Source organism: Lepus europaeus, chromosome 11, assembly GCF_033115175.1.
Source record: "Lepus europaeus isolate LE1 chromosome 11, mLepTim1.pri, whole genome shotgun sequence".
Lineage (NCBI taxonomy): Eukaryota > Metazoa > Chordata > Mammalia > Lagomorpha > Leporidae > Lepus > Lepus europaeus.
Window position 1 is genome coordinate 108,662,517 of NC_084837.1, and position 19,424 is coordinate 108,681,940.

Genomic DNA, 19,424 nt, shown 5'->3' on the forward strand with positions numbered 1-19,424 from the left:
GCTGGAGCTCCAGGAGCCCTCCTGGAACTTGTAGTGACCTTGAAGATGGAAGTCCCCCCACCAGGGGCCAGGACAATGGAGGCAGAATGAGAGGCTGGGTCCCAGGTGCCTGAGGGGCCACCACGCCAGCCCCCACGTGCTTAGTTCCTCCTGCCTCTGTGAAGAAAACTCCGTCACAGCAAAGTCTTCTCTAGTGTAACCCACTGTGTAAGGACAGCGCCTGTTAACCTTATGCGAAGAAGGCATGAATGGAGGTTATGGCAGCTCTTTGCTCCGATAGCAGGAAAATTGGTTAAAAAGAAAAAATAAGCTCTCGGTGGAACAATGCCAAAGAAGCTGTGCAGCCGGGTACGCAGCGAAAATTCCTCCTACCAAACCGGTGAGTGGGAAACAGGGAGCCCGGTGTGCTTGGCGATTGGTGAATCCAGCGCCGCCCCCGACAAGTGCAACACAACCCTTTCTGGAGACGCTTCGTGGCTTGTTCACGCGTGGGAAAACATTCGCCCTACGTGATGAACCGATAACCGGCTGGAACTTAAACTTGGTGCGTGTGAACAAGTTACAACCACACAAGTCAAACTAAAAGCTCAAGAGAAATCAGATTAGCCTTGCAACACCGGGATTCTGAAGCATTTCTGGCCAGAACCTTCCACACAGCGTGGTTCAGCCTGGAAAAGGATTAGTCACGGCCAGCAGCACTAGGTGGAAATCGGAAGATGGAAGCTATTTAAAAAAAAAAATAATAGAAATGTAAGGGTTTCAGGAGCGGTTTCTCAGGTTGAGGGGTGACAGCACTGTTGACAGCCGGGTGGCAGGGCAGCCAGGGCCTGGCCTACTGACCACCTCCTGAAAAACAGCTGCTCCACCTGCCCCTGACCTCCCTGGAGACTGCGGGAGGCGGAGGGCCAGGGTCAGGCACCCAGCAAGGCTCCTCAGCTTCCAGCGCTTTCGGCTCCGATTCATTCCGGGGGAGGCGTCGCGGGACGCCGCTTGGCAGTTCCCGAGGCCCTGAGGGGACTTCTGGCCCCGGCCTGTGCGTCAGAGGAAGAACGGCTTCTAAAAGAGCAGCCCGGGGCCGGCCCAGCCAGGAAGACAGCCCGGGGAGGAGGAGGAGGTGGCGGCGGCGGCGCCCGAGGGGCGGGGCCACGGCGCGGGGGCGGGGCTTCCGCAGGCGGGGCCGCAGGAAACGGCCCGGGGCGGGGCTGGCGCAGGTCGGGAGGCGGGGCCCCAGGGACGGCGCCCGCAGAGGCGGTCCCCGGAAGTCGGCAGCCGGGGGCGGGGCCGGGAGGCGCGCGCTGGTCACGTGGCGGCGGCGTCGCGCTGCGCCGCGCGGCGAAGATGGCGGCCTCCAGCTGGGCTCGCAGGGCCGTGGTCCTTCTTTGTGCGTCCGACCTGCTGCTGCTGTTGCTGCTGCTGCCGCCGCCGAGAGCCTCCGCGGCCGAGGGCCCGGCGGGGACACCCGGCGAGGCTAGTGCCCCTCCTCGGAAGAAGAAGAAAGACATCCGCGATTACAATGACGCGGACATGGCGCGGCTCCTGGAGCAGTGGGAGGTCCGCCCTGCGCGCGCCCACCGGCCCTCTGCTTCTCCCTCGGGTCCCTTCCCCGCTGCGTCTGGAACCCTTCTGACTCGTATCTTGGGTTCTTCTAATCCTCTAACCTCTCGTGGCGCGTACCCTGCACACCCGGCCCAGGCCTCTCATCCCAGGGCCGCTTCTCCGGCTGCGCCAGTCCCCGGTCGCCCCTGGTCGGGGAGCCTTGCAAAGCGAGAGAGGCCTCGGGCACCGCTCCCCCCCCCCCCGCACCCCCAGTCTCCCGGGGGCTGGGTGGGCGGGGGCTGGGTTGCTGTGATGACCGTGCTCGGGAGGGGTCTCCCTGCTCTCATCCAGCTCCTGTCTCCCAAATCCGCCTAATTGCAGACTTCCCCTGTCCCTGCTGGGGGCTCTGTAGCTTTTATGGGCGAGCTTAGGAGGTGGAGAAGTGTAGCATGGGCCCGGGGCTCTCCGTCCCGCACCTCACTTTTTTTTTTTTTGTTTAATGGAGCCAGGACTTGTCTGGGGGAGTTTTCTGGCTTGTTTCTTGGAGACGCTGGAGTTTGCAGACGTGGGAGGGGGGTGTAGTAAGTTTTTAAGGTCAAGTTCACTGGCCCAAAACCACATGGAGGCCTTTTTCCTTTCCAAAGGTGGTTGTCCTGCCCGGAGGGATTTGCTGGCTGGAGCTGGAGCTGGAGTCGGAGGGTGGACTGGGCAGGGCAGGTCCTCTGTGAGCTTTGGCTTTCCTTTGGAATGAAGGGGTCTTAGACAGTGATCAGGGCTGATGGTCCTTACTCTGGTTACTTCTGTGTCGGAGGAGGTGATAGAACTTCCAGGAGTGAATTTAAGATACCGCGTGATGCGTTTGGAGCACGCAGACCTGTGTTTGCACGTTTACCTGCAGTAGATGGAGCGATTGGGGCAGGTGGGAGTGGCTGCATACCACCAGTGGGAGCTGGCCCATTGACGTCTCTCTTGTCTTTTCTCTCGTTGTTTCTTTTTTTTTTTTTTTTTTAAGATTTTATTTATTTATTTGAGAGGTAGAGTTACAGACAGTGAGAGAGAGAAAGGCCTTCTGTCCGTCAGTTCACTCCCCAAATTGCTGCAACGGCTGGAGCTGCGCTGGTCTGAAGCCAAGAGCTTCTTCCGGGTCTCCCACATGGATGCAGGGGCCCAAGGACCTGGGCCATCTTCCACTGCTTTCCTAGGGCATAGCAGAGAGCTGGATGGGAAGAGGAGCAGCCGGGACTAGAACCGGCGCCCATATGGGTCAGATTCTGTCCTTTGACTTTGAAGCCTGTCCCTTGAGCCATTTTGCTCTGCTCCCCCAAACATTGGTGAGCAAAAGTGCAGATGAAAGGTAACGAGGAAAACCTGGCACAAGGCAGAAGCTGCAGGGGTACGTGGAGGGAGCAAGGGGAGAGGTTGATGCTCTTGACAGCCTGTGGGTTGTGAGCAGTAAGGCGACAGCGTATGCTCGAAGGACGGCTGAGTTCAGCGCACGCCTGCGTGGCTGTCTGATCCTCGAGTGTCTGTAGAGCCAGCGGGCATCCTGGCGTCCCGCTTGTGAGCCCTGCAGACACGCCCTTCCCCGCAGGGGGGCGTCCGTGGGTTGGCACGTCCATCTCGGGGCGTTTTCCCAGGAAGCAGTTGAAGCTACGCCCCTTCTTCCCGGCCGGTGTGAGAACCGGTGCCTCCGATGTGTGGAGAGAGACGAGAACACCTTCTGTGGAGTTAGAACTAATGCCGAGCCTGGCCCATCTGCATGTGAGGATCACAGGCCGGAGGAGATGTGGAGCCAGAAATGTGGGTTTGCACTTAAACTGCAACGTGAGCGCTTCTGAGACAGACAGCCCCCACCAGCCTCAGCCTCAGTGTAGTCAGCGGAACCTTGTGGGGGGTTCTGAGCATAGAAGATGAAGTGCCTGCGCCATCGCACAGCTGCTCCTGCTCTGTCGTGGTGTTGTTGTCAGAGACCCTCGTGGGGAGGAGAGGGCCGGGGAGCTCAGCTTTGTGGTGGGGAAGCCAGCTGACAGTGCCAGGCTGCGGGGCTGAGGATGGGCTTGTGGGCAGCACGGCCTAGGTGAGCACCAGAGGTTGCCTGTACATGGCGGGCACCTGTGTTGACTGCAGGACTGCCCAGTTAACCGACATTTGTACGGTTTTCTTTTTTTTTTTCCTCCTGTCACTGAAATACACACAGGCATGTGCACTGGACTTGGGTTCTTGAATCATGGTTTTGTTAGCACCAGTGCTGCTTGTGATCCACTGAGTTGCTTTCATGACCGTATCAGTTTAGAAAACATAAAGGCTGGGGCTGGGGCTGTGTAGCAGGTAAAGCCGCTGCCCACGACGCCTGCATCCCATATGAGCGCCAGTTCCTGTTTCAGCTGCTCCACTTCTGATCCTGCTCCCGTCTAATAGCCTGGGAAAAGCAGTGGAAGATGGCCCAAGTCCTTGGGCCCCTGCCATCCATGTGGGAGACCTGGGAGAAGCTCCTGGCTCCCAGCTTCAGTCTGGCCCAGTTCCAGCTGTGGCGGCCATTTTGGGGAGTGAACCAGTGGGTGGAAGATCTCTCTATCTCTTCCTCCCTCTGTAACTCTGACTTTCAAATAAATCTTTTATATATCTATATATATAAATGCTGTAAGGGACCTAGCTAACCAGAAGTTGTGGTTTGCTTTAAGGAGACCATAGCAGATGTTTGGGAGAAGTTGGACAAAATGAAGACAGAAACAGCCTGGAAAGCTGACAACTGGGAGCGCTTTTGCATTTCTGTAGGGAGATTGGGGTTAAAGGCCAGATGCCAGGAGCCTGGCCGCTGAGCACCCTCTGGGCTTAAATCCCCCGAACACGCCCTCGAGGGGAGGTTGGGTCGGGACTCCCCTGCGCCCTCCCCACTTCCCGCTGTAGATGAAGGCGGATATTCTCAGAAGGGCTCAGTGGCTTGCCCAAGGCCACACAGCTTGATGGTGGAGCGGGGAGCTGAGCCCAGAGCCACCTGGCCGCACAGTCCCTGCCGTGTCTGCGGGCGCTGTTAGCAATCCCTTCAAAGCAGAGAGAGGCAGAGTGGAGAGGGCTGGCGACGCTGGGGAGGCTGCTGTGCTCTGCTGTTCAGTTTGCGGCTGGGGTCCCGGGGCCAGGGGAGTGAGGTCTCTGGCCAGGGTGGTGTGGCTGGTTACGTTGCATGGAAACAGGATCCCGGTCTCAGCACTGTGCGCCACCTCCAAGCACTGCTTAGTCTTTGTGAAGATTTCTAGCAGTGCGTGTCGCTGGGGTCTTGAGCCCTGGCCCATCAGGGGGCCAAGTAGCCTTCTTGTCTGATCTCAGCTGCTTTGTCGGGAGTGGCCTCACCGAGTCACAGCTCTGGTACCTCGTGCAGTTCACCCACGCAGCGCACACACCTCAGGGTGTTGAGAGGCTCGTACAGCCCGGACCACATCAGGCAGTTTCAGATTTCAGATAGTTTCAGTCCCCGAAAAGGAAACCCTCAGCCGCTGTTCCCCCATTTCCTCCTGGCCCCCAGGCCCCCTAGGCAACGCTCATCTACTTTCTGTTCTGGATTCTTCCATAAAGGCATTGTGGACTACGGAGTCTGCCTGGCTACTTTCACCTAGTGTAGTGTTTGCAAGGTTCATGTACAGCAATTCATTTCTTACCATTGTCGCCTTACCCTAAGGAGCCAGGTTCCATGGTTTCAGAACCCAGTTATCTAAATATTTCTTACCTGTCGGTAATTTATCCATTTGTTTATACCTGTGTGGACTCAGTGGATCTTATTTTATTGGGTGATTATAGTCGTTACTGTTGTTTGCGTTGGTGCTCAAGTTATTCTAGACGGGGCCCTGAGGGCTGCTCGGAGGTGGCTTCTGGGTCGCTCTGACACGTGCCAGTGCTTTGTGCGCCTGCTTTCTGATGCGGGAGGTATTCCAGGCTCGTCTCCTGTTCTCATGGCTGTAACTCGCCTTTTCTCCAAGGAACTCTACTCTAAGTCTTTATCCAGGCATCCATCCACCTGCTCATTTATTACAAAAACCATGAGATTGCTCCTGTACCTGCACAGGGTGCGTCCTTCCTCCTTGGGTGCTGGTGACTTCCTTCCCTGAACTGAACTAACTCTCTCCACGGCTTCCCCTCCGCACCAAGTGTAGACTGCTTGGAAGCTCATTTCCGCATTGCTAGCTCATCCCACTGGGAAAAGCAAACATAACTAGAGTTGAGTGTTTCATACAGTCCTAACGTAGGTGCAGTGCGTTTATGGACAGGCAGGTGTCAAGCTCAGTGAGTTCTGAGAGATGGATACACCTGTGGAATGCACACCCTGTCAGAATATCCACCGTTTCCGCCACCCCAGAGAGGTCCCTGGGTTGCCTGGGATTCCCTTCCCAGAGACCACCACTGTTCTACTCGGTCGTCCTAGGTTTGTTCGCCTGTTCTTGACCTTTACGCACATGGGGTTGTGTATTGCACCGGAGCGTGGTGTCTGTCCGTAGTTTTGGGTTCTGCATGTGTCAGTCTTTGCCCCTCGTTGCTGGCTGGTGTTTACTGCACACCCTTCCCAGAGGGGCCCTTTCCACGCGCTGCCTCACTGGGCAGGTTCTCAGAGGAGGGACGAAGAGCCATGGGGACTCTCGGTGCCGGGTTGTCATTTCTGCCTGGAACTTGGACTCCTCTCAGAGGCCACGGAGAGCAGGACGCAGCACAGGGCAGATACGTGCCCCTGACCTCGTCGGGGGTGGGGGGTTGCCTGTCGGTTGAAGAATAAGCTTCTGATTGTAGGTTTGATGCTTTCCCCCTGTCGTGATAGAAAGATGATGACATTGAGGAAGGGGATCTTCCAGAGCACAAGAGACCCTCAGCACCTGTGGACTTCTCAAAGATAGACCCGGGCAAGCCCGAGAGCATCCTGAAGATGACCAAGAAGGGGAAGACCCTCATGATGTTCGTCACCGTGTCCGGGAGCCCCACGGAGAAGGAGACCGAGGAGATCACCAGCCTCTGGCAGGGCAGTCTCTTCAACGCCAACTACGACGTCCAGAGGTGAGCCCCGCGGGGGCCAGTGCCCGGGCTGCCGAGAGACCCCGCGGGTGGGCAGTGTGCGGGCCTGCCGAGAGACCCCACAGTGTGACAGTACCCGGGGCCTACTGAGAGACCCCGTGGTGGGACAGTGCCCAGGGCCTGCCGAGAGACCCCGTGGTGGGACAGTGCCCGGGCTGCTGAGAGACCCCACAGTGGGACAGTGCCTGGGTGGGACAGTACCCAGGGCCTACTGAGAGACCCCACAGTGTGACAGTACCCGGGGCCTACTGAGAGACCCCACGGTGGGACAGTGCCCAGGGCCTGCCGAGAGACCCCGCGGTGGGACAGTGCCCGGGGCCTACTGAGAGACCCTGCGGATGGGACAGTATCTGGGCCCGCTGAGAGACCCTGCAGGTGGGCAGTGCCAGGGCCTGCCGAGAGACCCCGTGGGTGCAGTGCCCAGGCCTGCTGAGAGACCCCATGGTAGGACAGTGCCTGGGCTGCCGAGAGACCCCATGGTATCCCTGGCCTGCCGAGACCCCGTGGTATCCCTGGCCTGCTGGCCGTCTTGCGCAGGGCCTGGGGCCTTTCCTCGCTCTGATCTCTTCCTCCGGTTCCTTGTTCTCTAAAGGACATGTCCCCTGGCCAAGGCAGGGAGGCGGGCGCTCTCTCAGCCCAAGTCCTTGAGGCTGCAGCGTTGATTTCAGGAGTACAAAGTGTCAGCCGGCCTCTCTGGAGGACGAGGTGGTGACACTTTGGCAGTTCACGTCCTTCAGTGTCTGCTCCTGGTGCCTTTGTGAGCAGCTGCGCTCCTTGGACCAGGCTGCTGACAAGGACTGAAGTAGTGGCCCTCAGAAGCCATGTAAGGAAACGCTCCCCTGCCCGTAACAGCAGGGCTGCCCTCTGGGGCTCTTCCGCTCTTAGTGTAGGCTGTGCGACAGGATGGAGCCCTCAGAGAGCATCGGGCCTGCAGAGCTGTGTCACGTGAACAGACACGTGAGAGCAGGTGGTGTCTCGGTGGTGCTGGCCCTGAAGCCCCCAGGTCTCTGGGGTAGGGGAGCGTTGTCAGCTGCAGATGGATATGTGGTGCAGCCCCTCTGGAAGGGAAGCGCCGTGCACCCAGTCACCTTGGTGGTGCCCGATCCCCCACTTCTCCCCTTTGCTGCCGGGGGGGCCTGTGGAGTGTGGCCAGGCCGGCTGCTGGCGTAGCTGAGCGCCCTTTGCCCCTTTCCTGGCAAAGGGCGTCTTTGATCTTGACCTGCTAAGCCAGTGGGTCTTAGGCGTGCTCAGCTGGAGTATCTACATTTTAACAGAAGGCTTCCAATGAAACAGACAATGGGAGCTGCCACCTTGCCTCCCAGCCTTGAGCCCCTGTGCAGCCTCCCAAGGAGCTTCCCCTCTGTCTCTCTCTCGGTTTTTATTTGTTTATTTGAGAGCCAGAGCGGGACTCCCTAAATGCCCACAACAGCCAGGGCTCGGTGGGGTGGGACCTGGAAGCCCGCCCAGTGCCTGAGCCCCACTGCCGCCTTCCAGGCTGTGGGCTGGCAGGAAGCTGGCGCTGGGAACTGAACCCGGTCCCTCCTGTGTGGGACACGGGGTGTAACCGCTGCCCCCGCGAGCGCTTCTCCAACAGGAGCAGCCGCTGAACCCACGGTTCTGTTTCTGCTCTGGGCTGAGCGGGGAGTTCGTGGATGTCAGTGGATACTAGGCCTCGGGAAACAGTTTTATTTTGTGTCCTGTATCCGTGGAGGATTCGGAATCAGCCTTTTTTGTTCTGTGGGTCAGGTGCCTCAGAGTTGCTCGGAGCTGCTGGCCGCTGGCAGCGCGCGCGCTCACGGTGTCACTGTGTCTGTCCAGGTTCATCGTGGGCTCAGACCGCGCCATCTTCATGCTGCGGGACGGCGGTTACGCCTGGGAGATCAAGGACTTCCTCGTCAGCCAAGACAGGTGCGCCGACGTCACACTGGAGGGGCAGGTGTACCCTGGCAAAGGAGGAGGGAGCAAGGAGAAAAACAAAACAAAGCAGGACAAGGGGAGAAAGAAGAAAGAAGGAGAGCCGAAGGCCCGGGCCTCCAAGGACGACAATCGAGCCCGGAGTAAGAGGGAGGACTTGTGACAGGCGGCGCTGGCGCTCTGCAGAGCAGCGGGCGGCGTGCAGCGGGGCGGGAGCCAGCTGGGTACCAGCCTCGCCCCTGCAGAAGTGGTCCGCCGCACGGCCCTGGTGCGGTCAGCGTGAGGTCCCCGCCCGGCCGCGTCAGGGGGACAGCGGTGTTGTGTTCTCGTCAGCGTTGGACACACAGGATTCACGGTGACTGGGCAGTCACCTTCCCCAGGAACTCGGCTGTGGCCCGTCCCCGTTCCGCCTGGCGGGTCGTGGCTGGGGGCCGCCACCTCCTTCCGGGACCCCGCTCTGCTCCATGGCCCCGCTGGGTCCCTGTCCCTTTCCTAGTCACTGAGAGGCAGCCAGGTTCTAATGAGGCAAGCTGGTGAGGTGGGTGGCGGACCCGAGTCAGCCTGTTAGACCAGCTGCGGGGGCTGGGCGGGGGGCTGTGATGGGGGAGCCTGGGGCCCCCAGGAAGTGCAGGCAGCGGAAGCCCGTGTCGCCTGTGCTCAGAGGCTCACTCAGGCCCTCTCGTCTCCTAGAGAGAACTCTCGGTGCTGGCGTGGACGGTCACTCGCCGGTCTTGGTCACAGTGACGGTCACAGAGCCCTCTGCGGGGCGGGGCGGGGCGGGGCCTGCTCACCTCATCACAGTGTTCCTAAAGGTCGTCTTGGCTGAAGTGCCTGGTGCGCCGTGTTTCTGTGCGGTACTAACGCGACGGCTGCTCCGTGTGGCTGCCTCCGCTGTCCCCCTGCTGGAGTCCACTCTGAGTAAGAGGACATTTGTACACAGCTGTCGTTTTTAAAATCTACAGTTCTTTGGGGAAAAAAGAAAAAAACTTGAGTGGTGCTTTTAAGGAATTAAAAATACTTGCTCATGCACATGGTTAGGAGCTGTCGTCTGAATGAATGCCACAGCCGGGGTCTCTGCCCCACACTTGGGTTCTTGGCCTCGGGTTGTGTCCTGGGTGTGGTTTGGCCTCAGGGCACCTGCTTCCCCTTACTTTGACAGCCACTCCCTTCCCCCTTTGGGGGCCGAGGCTATGGGATCCTGGCCTCCGTTAGGCCCTGTCAGAGCTAACGCCGGGTGTGTTCGCTTGAGCCTCTTCGGGAAGGTGATTTCTTGTTTCTTCTGCATTCCCACCCGGGAGGGGTGAGGCTGCCACCAGCCTGCCCCTTCCAAGGACAGCTGAGGGAGAACGTGGCCTGGTCCCGGGCTGGCGGGATCTGAAACTCGCTCTGTCCCCACTTAGAGCGCTCTGTTGAGTGTGTCCTGTGTGACCACATGGCCCAGGAGGGGGCAGCAGGTGAGCATCCTGATCCCCACAGAAGGGAGCTGAGCCTGACCCTGCTCTGTGCGTTGTGTCCCTGCTCGGATGCCATCCACGTCGGAACACCTGGGGCTCGGTGTCTCGGGGGCTCACAGGCGGTGAGCAGCCACGTGAGCCAGTGTGTGCTGAGCGCCTGTGCTATGTGGAACGCCGCTGGGTGCCGGGGCAGTGTAGATAGACCCGCTTCTGGTATGGAGTCCAGTGATGCATCTCGGTGACATCCCAAGTAAAGTGGCGCCCATTACAGATAGGGGAGAGGCAGCGAGGGAGGGGCCTTGGCAGCGTCCAGCCTCCGTGAGGGCAGAGGGGGAGAGGGCACGGATGCAATAGTGGGGTCTGTGAGCTGGGGCTCAGCACAGGGCTGGGCCGGGGAGGTCAGAGCTATGTTGGGTCTCTAGAGATACGGGAGGCCCCCAAGGGTTTCCTGCAGCAGTTGGATCCACTCATGGGGCCTGCACAGGGCTGATTGGGAGGGGCTGCTGGGGGTGGGGCTAGTGCCATAGGGGAGCCACCGTGGGCAGGGTCCTGAGCTGCTGTGGGTGGTGATTTGGAGCCTTCACTGTTCCCCTGCTGAGGGAGGCCCTGCTCCGACTCTTGAGTTGCCAACTTGTTGAGAGCGTGCCAGTGCTGTCGTGGCCCTCTCCATGTGGAGTGCCTGGCAGAGGGGGGAGTTCCCAGCAGGGGTCTGTGTGGACAGACCCTGGCGGACGTTTTGGTGTGGCGATACCAGGTGGCTCTCCCAGGTGCTTCCGTCACCTTGTCAGCACTGCCCGTTACACTCACCAGAGTCGTCCACCGTCAAGCTGCAGACACAGTTCCTGGAGAGGCAGAGACGCTGCACCTGCTGTGGCCCCAGGGTGGGGGTGGGGAGTGGGGGCGTCTTCCCAGCCCCGGTGACAGCTGACAGCCAGGGGAACAGAGGCTTGCCTGCTGCACTGCTTCACGAGCCGGGGAAGTGCCACGTTATTGATGAGTCTGCCTTCCTGTTTCCGTGCGTGTGTGAGCATATCGTGATCGGATGATGCGCGTGTTGCCTGCAAATGCGCGGCTGTGACTCGGGAACACTCGCCAGCTCGCCCCGCACAGCCGCCCCTTCCTGCCTTCTGGATTTGGGGTCATCCTGGCGACTGCCCTTGTGATGGGAAAGGTCTGTCTTTTGTAATTAAACTGCAGGGGGCGCACCTGGTCACCACCTCAGGCCATGACGGCAGCCTTTGCGCATGAGGCCAGGGTGGGGTGACAGTGCCCCCCCAGCTCCGAGGCACCCGTCTCTCTGCGGAAGCTCGCCTCCCCGCCCTCCCCATCCATAGCCCAGGGACCGTCGCCCCCTGGATTTCCCGGCATCCTCTTTCTGCACCTCCGACGGCAGCTGCAGCTCACCTCCTCCTCTCGTTGCGGGAAACATTTTCTCTGTTGTCTGTTGATGTTTCAGGCTCCAGTGTGCCTTCTTCGCTCAGAAGCGAGTTTCACTTCAAGTTTCTGCGAAGTGTTAGAACTCCCATCCCCATGAACAACCTGCCCCGGGCTGAATTTCCCGGTGTAGAAGGGTCACCTGTATCCAGATACAGCTTTGTTTGGCTGTTCTCTTTTAATTTCAAGTGTTTGCCTGCATGCCTCACTTTTCTTTCTTTTTTAAAGATTGATTTATTTGAAAGGCAGAGCGATGGGGGTGGGAGGGTGGGGAGAGAGACAGGAGAGAGGTCTTCCATCCGCTGGTTCATCCCCCCCAAGATGCCCACATCCAGGGTTGGGCCAGGCCAAAGCCTGGAGTCTGGAACGCCATCCGCAGGACCTAAGCACTTAGCATCGTCTGCTGCTTCCCCAGGCGCCTCAGGAGAAGCGGGATTGGGGGTGTGGCAGCGGGACCTGAACTGGCGCTCTGATGTGGGATGCCGCTTACAAGTAGTGGCTTGAGGCTGGCGCTGTGGCTTAACAGGCTAATCCTGCGCCTTGCGGCGCCGGCACACTGGGTTCTAGTCCCGGTTGGGGCGCCGGATTCTATCCCGGCTGCCCCTCTTCCAGTCCAGCTCTCTGCTATGGCCCGGGAAGGCAATGGAGAATGGCCTAAGCCCTTGGGCCCTGCACCTGCATGGGAGACCAGAAGCACCTGGCTCCCGGCTTCGGATCAGCGAGATGCGCCGTCCGCAGCGGCCATTGGAGGGTGAACCAACGGCAAAAAGGAAGACCTTTCTCTCTGTCTCTCTCTCACTGTCCACTCTGCCTGTCAAAAAAAAAAAAAAAAAAAAAAAAAAGTGGCTTGAACCCGTCATGCCCAGGTCTGCATTTGCTCCCTCCTCTACATGCTGAGGACACCAGACTGTCTTCAAGTTTTATTTATTTGAAAGACAGGGTGACAGAAGGGAGAGGGAGAAATCTTCCACCTGCTGGTTCACTCCTCAGAAGGCCACAATGGCCAGGGCTGGGCCAGGCTGAAGCCAGGAGCCAGGAGCTTCTTCCGGGTCTCCCCATGTGGGTGCAGGGCCCCAAGCACTTGGGCCATCTCCCACTGCTTTACCAGGTGCACTGGCAGGGAGCTGGATGGGAAGTGGAGCAGCCGGGACACTCAGTAGACGAGACCTTGGCCTCTACAAGTGTCCTGGGTGACACCCCACCCACCCACCCAGTCCCCGCCGATATGGGTCTGGTTTGCCTCCCTGGGAGCTGCAGTTTTGCTGAGCGTGGCTTTTTCTGGTTCCCTCCTTCCCTCCCTCCTTCCTTTCTTCCATCCCTCCTTCCTTCCTTCCTTCCTTATTATATTTATTTGAAAGACAGAGAAAGAGAGAGAGAAAGGTCTTCCACCCACTGGTTCACTCCCCAGATGGCTGCAATGGCTGGAGCTGCGCCGGTCAGGAGCTTCTTCTGGGTCTCCCACGTGGGTGCAGGGGCCCCAGCACTTGGGCCATCTTCTACTGCTTTCCCAGGCCACAGCAGAGAGCTGGATGGGAAGGGGAGCAGATGGGACCAGAACTGGTGCCCATATGGGATGCCGGCACTGCAGGCCAGGGTGTTAATCCACTGTGTCACAGCACCGGCCCCTCTCTGGTCTCTTCTATAAGGGGAAGGGGAGAGGGGCTCAAACTAGGCTGCGCGTGGCCTTGCCTGAGGTGGCCTCTGCCATCCACTCATCTCAGGAAGAGTCCCGGGCTGGTGTTGCCCTCCTCAGCGGGGGCGGGAGGGTGCCCACTGCTCCTAGGAGCCGGCCCCCACTTCACGGCCCCCAAGTCATCTCTGGGCTTGGGTCTCCCTCCTGCCCCACCAAGGCTGGGGTGCCCTTACCATGGTCCCCTCGCACCAGCGCCCACTGCTGCTTCTGCCTGCCTGCAGGAGGAGGCGCTGCGCCGGGCAGGACTCGGTGTGGGGGTGAGGCCCTCGCCCAGGCGCACGATGCCAGCGCTGCCACAAAGCCCAGCCATCAAGGTGAACGGTGCCGTGACGCAGCGCTTCAAAAACCAAAGAATGTCTCACACAGGCAAGCCCAGGACGGAGCAGAGCGCAGCGTTTTAGAGAAAGGCGAGGACCGACAGGGTGGCGTCACAGTGGCAGCAGGGTGCGCTCTCCCAGCCAGTCTGAGCCCCTCTCCCTTCCCCTTATAGAAGAGACCAGAGGGGCCAGCGCTGTGACACAGTGGATTAACCCTGGCCTTCAGTGCCGGCATCCCATATGGGCACCAGTTCTGGTCCCAGCTGCTCCCCTTCCCATCCAGCTCTCTGCTGTGGCCCTTGGCTGTAGCCAGTGGGTGTTGGAAAGATCCAGGTTCTCGCTTCGAGAGTGGCAGCGGAGATGTTGATTTCTGCTGAGGGCCAGCGCAGCCACGTTCGGAAGAGCGGGAGCCAGCGCGCCGAGCCGTCTGCACCTGCCCAGGCTTCCTTACGGGCCCTTCCCTCTGAGGTTCCATTCGGACTCCAGCCCGTCCCAGTGGGGACTGTCCACCTCAGGCCTTGGCCCACACAGCTCTCCTAGATGGATCCTCCGACACCTAGTGGTTGTCACCACGGCGCGGGTACAGTTTTGATTCCAGCTTCTCCCACTTCCGCTGTGCTGTGACGTCTCCGGGCTGCCGCGTGGGCTCCACAGCCACCCTTTCCGTGGCTCTCACGACCCCCTTCCCTTCGCTGGACCAGTTTTACTTAGCACCGTGGAGAAAGCGGGGCCTCACACAGCTCTGCTCCTTACAAACGCGTGAGCCTGGGCAACCGGTGTTAGGGCGCACGCAGCAGGTTAAGCCGCTGCTTGCAGCACCAGCATCCCATATCAGAGCGCCAGTTCGAGTCCCGGCTGCACCACTTCCGATCCAGCTCCCTGCTAATGCACCTGGGAAAGCAGCAGAACATGGTCCAAGTGCGTGGGCCCCTGCACCCACATGGGAGACCCGGATGGAGTTCCGGGTTCCTGACTTTGGCCTGTTTCAGTCCCGCCATTCGGGGAATGAACCAGTAGATGGAAGAGACAGAGGAGTCTGTCTGTCCCTCTCTGTCACTCCGCCTTTCGAGTAAATAAAAGAAATCTCTGTAAAAATAATAAATCCTAGAAACAAGTGCAGAAGCCTGGTCTCCACTTCCCACCCACCGCCCCTTCCGGGGACACCTGCTGCAGTCCGAGGCCCTGGCCGCCTCTGGACAGGAGCAGCTTCACCCGCACTCTGCCACCCCCTGGGCCCAGGCCCCATGCCCCTGGTGGCTGTGCACCGGCTCCCCTGCAAGTGGTTTGCTGACCGAGGTGTCCCCATAGAGCAGCAGGAGCAGCGGCAGTCTCCAGACGTCTGTACCTTGCTGGCCACCTGGCCGGGGGTCCCACCTTCAGCTTGTCCTTGAGTACTGAGAGCTCTGCACCCTCGCCGGAGACTTCACCAGGGCCCTGGGCAGAGGCCTCTCCTACTGCCCCTCCCCCCCGGGGGGGCACTCCTATTGCCTGTTGCTCCCTCTGCACATGGGGACCCAGCGAGGCACGCTGTCAGGTATCAGAGTTCTTTGTCATCACTCACTCATCCCTAACAGAACGAGCGCCCTCCCCCCCCACATGAGTCCTGCAATGCCAGTTTCAACATCACTGGGACAGAGGACATGCTCTTACCGCACGTCGCCATAGTGTTCGATCAGCCTGCACTGCCACCAGCAGTGTATGCGTGGACCCATCCACTCTGCCAAAAACTCAACTAGGATTGGGCATCCATTCTAAAAATCCCTATTTCTGGGCGCAGGCCTTTAGCCTAGTGCCTGAGATGCTGGTGTTCACCCATCCAGGTTCCCAGGTTGGATTCCTGGCTCTGGCTCCCCGGTCCCAGCTGTCTGCCGGTGCAGACCCTGGGTGATAACTCACGTGATGGGATTGCTGCCACCCACACGGGAGACCAGGCTTTGGGTCCTCGCCCCCAACCTTGGTCCTGGCCCTAGTAAGCTGGCATCTGGCAGCTTGCTCGCTCTCTCTCTGCCTCTCAGATAAATTTAAAAACATCTTTATTAAAGAACACTTTGTTGGAAAAAAATTGTTCTCTTTGGCGCAGTGGGTTAAAGCCCCGGTCTATAGTGCCGGCATCCCATATGGGCGCTGGTTCAAGTCCCAGCTGTTCCACTTCCAATCCAGCTCGGTGCTAATGTGCCTAGTAAGGCAGTGGAAAATGGCCCAAGTCCTTGGACCCCTGCACCCATGTGGGAGACCTGGAAGAAGCTCCTGGCTCCTGCCTTTGTATCTGCCCAGCTCCAGCCCTTGTGGCCACTTGGGGAGTGAACCAGCAGATGGGAGACCTCTCTCTTTCAAATAAATAAGAAAAATCTTATATTAAAAAAAAGTTCTCATTTCTATGTTTTTTAAAAAATTGTTCTCTTTTAGTATATATTAGGTAAAGATTTCAACAGTTTGCCCTCATATAGCAACACAAAGTGAAAAAAATACTGTTGGAGTACTAGTTATAGCATTAAATAACAGTGTACAGCACACTAAAGACAGAGATCCTACATAATATTTTAAAAAATTAATTAATTTTCTATGCCATTTCCAATTTAACACCAGGTTGGGTTTTTTTTTTTCATTTCCAATTATCTTTATATACAGAAGATCGATTCAGTATATAATTAGTAAAGATCTCATCAGTTTGTACCCACACAGAAATGGGGGAAGCCATTGTAACCCATAAGCTGTACTTTGGAAATTTATATTCATTAAATAAAAGTTTAATAAATGAAAAAACAAACAACAACAAAAAAACACCCACCCTGTCTGTAAAATGAGTGAAACATGAAGTTTTAGGGAGAATTAATTTCCTGGGGATTCAGGATTCCATTCTAAAATTTGTTTAAAATCTTTGGAACTTTCCCCTTTTTAAATTTATCATCACACCAGTGACAAATGCCCATCACAGAGTAATCACTCTTTGCTTTTTCTGACTCCAAATGGAATTGCAGCTTTAATCACCAATCTTTTACACAACATTTAGTTCACAGCGACTTTTAGTAATTTTCTGACAATCTGTCTTCACAGGATAAAAGGTTTCCAATTTGAAGACATTAAAGAGTAACAGGTGAAAAGTTGATAAAAAAAATTGTTCTCTTTTAAAAAAAAATCCATGCATCATCTAATTCAGTAAGTGTAAAATAATTTATGAAGGTGCTTTCAAAAATTCATGGAAAATGTGTAAAATTTATGCGTGAGTTCAAAACATGTTTGCATTAGAATAAAATCTCTGGATTCCCCTCATTCAGGAGTGGTTTTGAAGTGTTCTCTTTTTCTTTTTTTCTTTTTCTTTTTTTTTTTAATTTATTTGAAAGTTACACAGAGAGGAGAGGCAGAGAGGGACAGAGAGAGATCTTCCATCCGATGGTTCACTCCCCAGTTGGCCGCAACGGCCAGGGCTGCACCAGGCCAAAGCCAGGACCCAGGAGCTACTTCCAGGTCTCCCACGTGGGTGCAGGGGCCCAAGAACCTGGGCCATCTTCTACTGCTTTCCCAGGCCATTGCAGAGAACTGGAGTGGAAGTGGAGCAGCTGGGATTCAAACCGGCGCCCATACGGGATGCTGGTGCTTCAGGCCACAGCACCAGCCCCTAAGTGTTCTCCTTTAGCAGGTGCCTTGATTGGTGAGCGCTCACAGCCTGCACCTCCTAAAAATCAGTCCCTGCTACGGAAACCATTCCTTCTTAGACTTTGCCTCTTAATCATGTGGTCTCCGTTGGGGGAAACTCAGCCCTGCACACTGGCTGCAGACTGACTGCTCACTTCATACAGGGAAGGGCGTGAGCTTGGCTCCGCCAAGGCAGGCCCGGGGGGTTCCTGCTACAGTGGCTAGGATCCTCGCTGGAACCCAGCAGCCCTTTCCCTGCGCTGAGGCTGGGAGGTGCCCCAGGGTCAGCCAAGGAAGCCGGGGCATGAGCTCAGGCCTGAGCCCTTCCCTGGGGCCCGGGGCAGGAGCGCGCAGAAGGGACAGGAACCCAGACCCTCCCTCGGGCCCCTGCCAGCCAGGCTCCTCCACGCCGGCTTGGCCTCCACCTCCGTGTCCTAAGGAGTCAGTCCTGCCTTGCCCAGGTTCAGCTAGGATCCCATGTCCATGGACCCAGAACCTTCCTCTTTCGATTGCTGACCTGCGGGGTGGCCTCCGGCCTGTCAGAACCCTGCTGGCTCAGCTGAGCCTGAAGTCGCCTCCAGGCTTCCCACCCCTGAGCCCACCCTGCCCTGCAGCTCTAATCCCCACCTCAGCCCAGTTCTACACTCCCTCTCTCCCCTGTTGCAGGCCCTGACTGACGTCTGTCTTTACCCTGTTCTCTATCTATCTATCTATCTAAAAACAAAGCAGAGACAGAGAGAGGTCTTCCATCTGCTGGTCCACTCCCCAAATGGCAGCATTAGCAGGGGCTGGGCCAGGCCAGAGCCAGGAGCTAGGAGCTTCTTCCGGGTCTCCCACATGGGTGCAGGAGCCCAAGTGCTTGGGCCATCTTCCACTGCTGTCCCAGACCATTAGCAGGGAGCTGGATAGGAAGTGGAGCAGCCGGGACTCGAACTGGCACCCACACGTCCATATGGGGTGCTGGCATCTCAGGTGGTTCCTGGGCCCTCCCCCTTTCATTTCCATCAGGCTCTGGGTGAGAGAGGGAAGGAGGGAGTAGTCGGGGCTGGGGAGCAGGGGCAGAGACCCCGATGTTAGCAGAGTTCACACATACTTCCGGCCCCACATGGCCGTGCTCACAGCCTGTGGTAAGACCCTGGAGCTGTGTGTTCACTCCACCTTTCAGTCCAGAAAACCAAAGCGCGGCCTGGGGAAGCGCTTTGCTAGAACCTTCTCCCCCTGCTCTCCTGTAATCAACTTGAAAAATGAAGGGACGCACCCACTAGGGGGCAGCAGAGACCAGCAGACTCCCTCTGAGTCACCGCCGATGCCCCGGTGAGAGACTTGCTCAGCGGTTACATCAATTAGCAGGTTGCTCAACTGCAACAATGTGCGTGCACCAGGGTCTCTGAATTCCTCCTGGGCCCCCAGGGGTCGTCTGAGCTGTGTGCACCGCTCTGACAGTGTTCTCCGTCCTCACTTCAGCCTGGGCTGCACGCAGTGTGAACCCAATGCAGAACGTCCGTGGGGGAGTGGAATTAAAAGCTAAATTGATTTTGGTGCCAAAGGTCTTGCAATCCACGCACAGCATTTCAATAATATGCATTTTTGATGACCTCCCTCAAATGCATGGATTTCAAAAGTTTTGCATCAAGATGAACTTGATTTCAGTTTTTCACAAACTTAAGAAGAAACTTTGGGGGGAAAACCACCACTGATTATTTATTTTTTTAAAGATTTATTTTATTCATTTGAAAGAGTTACAGAGAGAGGTAGAGACAGAGAGAGGTCTTCCATCTGTTGGTTCACTCCCCAAATGTCTGTAACGGCCAGAGCTGCACCGATCCAAAGCCAGGAGTTCTTCTGGGTCTCCCACATGGGTGCAGGGGCCCAAGGACTTGGGCCATCTTCTACTGCTCTCCCAGGCCACAGCAGAGAGCTGGATGGGAAGAGGAGCAGCCGGGACTAGAACCGGTGCCCATGTGGGGTGCCGGGGTTTAGGCCAGGGCTTTAACCTGCTGCACCACAGCGCCCCCCTCCACCACTGATTATTTAAAAGGCAGAGGCATATCTGGTTCAATCCCCAAATGCCTGCAATGGCTGGGGGAAGGTCCAGGGTGGAAGCTGGGATCCAGGAATGCAATCCGGCCCCCACCCCCACCTGCACCCCCAGCCTCCACCAAGGGCGGCAGGAACTCAAAAGCCCTCACCCACTGCCTTCCAGGATCTGCCCTGGCCCAGAGCTGCAGGCAGGGGCCAGAGACAAGTGTTGAGTCCACGCAATCTGGGATGTGTCAGCCTCCGAAGCGCCAGGCCAAGTGCCCACCCCATGGTGGCATGGACATTTGGAGTCACCTGCTGGTGGTATCACCCCATTTTTCACACTAGGAAACTGAGACCGCGAGAAGTTAG

The 19,424-nt window shown here is 57.5% G+C and overlaps 1 protein-coding gene across 1 annotated transcript; it reads left to right on the plus strand.

The window, feature by feature from the left end:
• The first annotated feature begins 1,323 nt into the window (after window positions 1-1,323).
• On the plus strand, window positions 1,324-9,533 carry MESD (mesoderm development LRP chaperone). The gene is made up of 3 exons (XM_062206341.1): window positions 1,324-1,551; window positions 6,338-6,570; window positions 8,407-9,533. Exons 1-3 carry the CDS (start codon window positions 1,339-1,341, stop codon window positions 8,663-8,665), a joined length of 705 nt encoding a protein of 234 aa, XP_062062325.1. The 5' UTR covers window positions 1,324-1,338; the 3' UTR covers window positions 8,666-9,533.
• The last annotated feature ends 9,891 nt before the right edge of the window (window positions 9,534-19,424 follow it).

Excerpts from the sequence above, each read along its gene's own strand:
- MESD (XM_062206341.1), top strand. The coding sequence starts at position 1,339 with ATGGCGGCCTCCAGCTGGGCTCGCAGGGCCGTGGTCCTTCTTTGTGCG. Across the intron at positions 1,552-6,337 it reads GGCTCCTGGAGCAGTGGGAG|AAAGATGATGACATTGAGGA; the intron begins GTCCGCCCTGCG and ends CTGTCGTGATAG. Across the intron at positions 6,571-8,406 it reads GCCAACTACGACGTCCAGAG|GTTCATCGTGGGCTCAGACC; the intron begins GTGAGCCCCGCG and ends GTGTCTGTCCAG.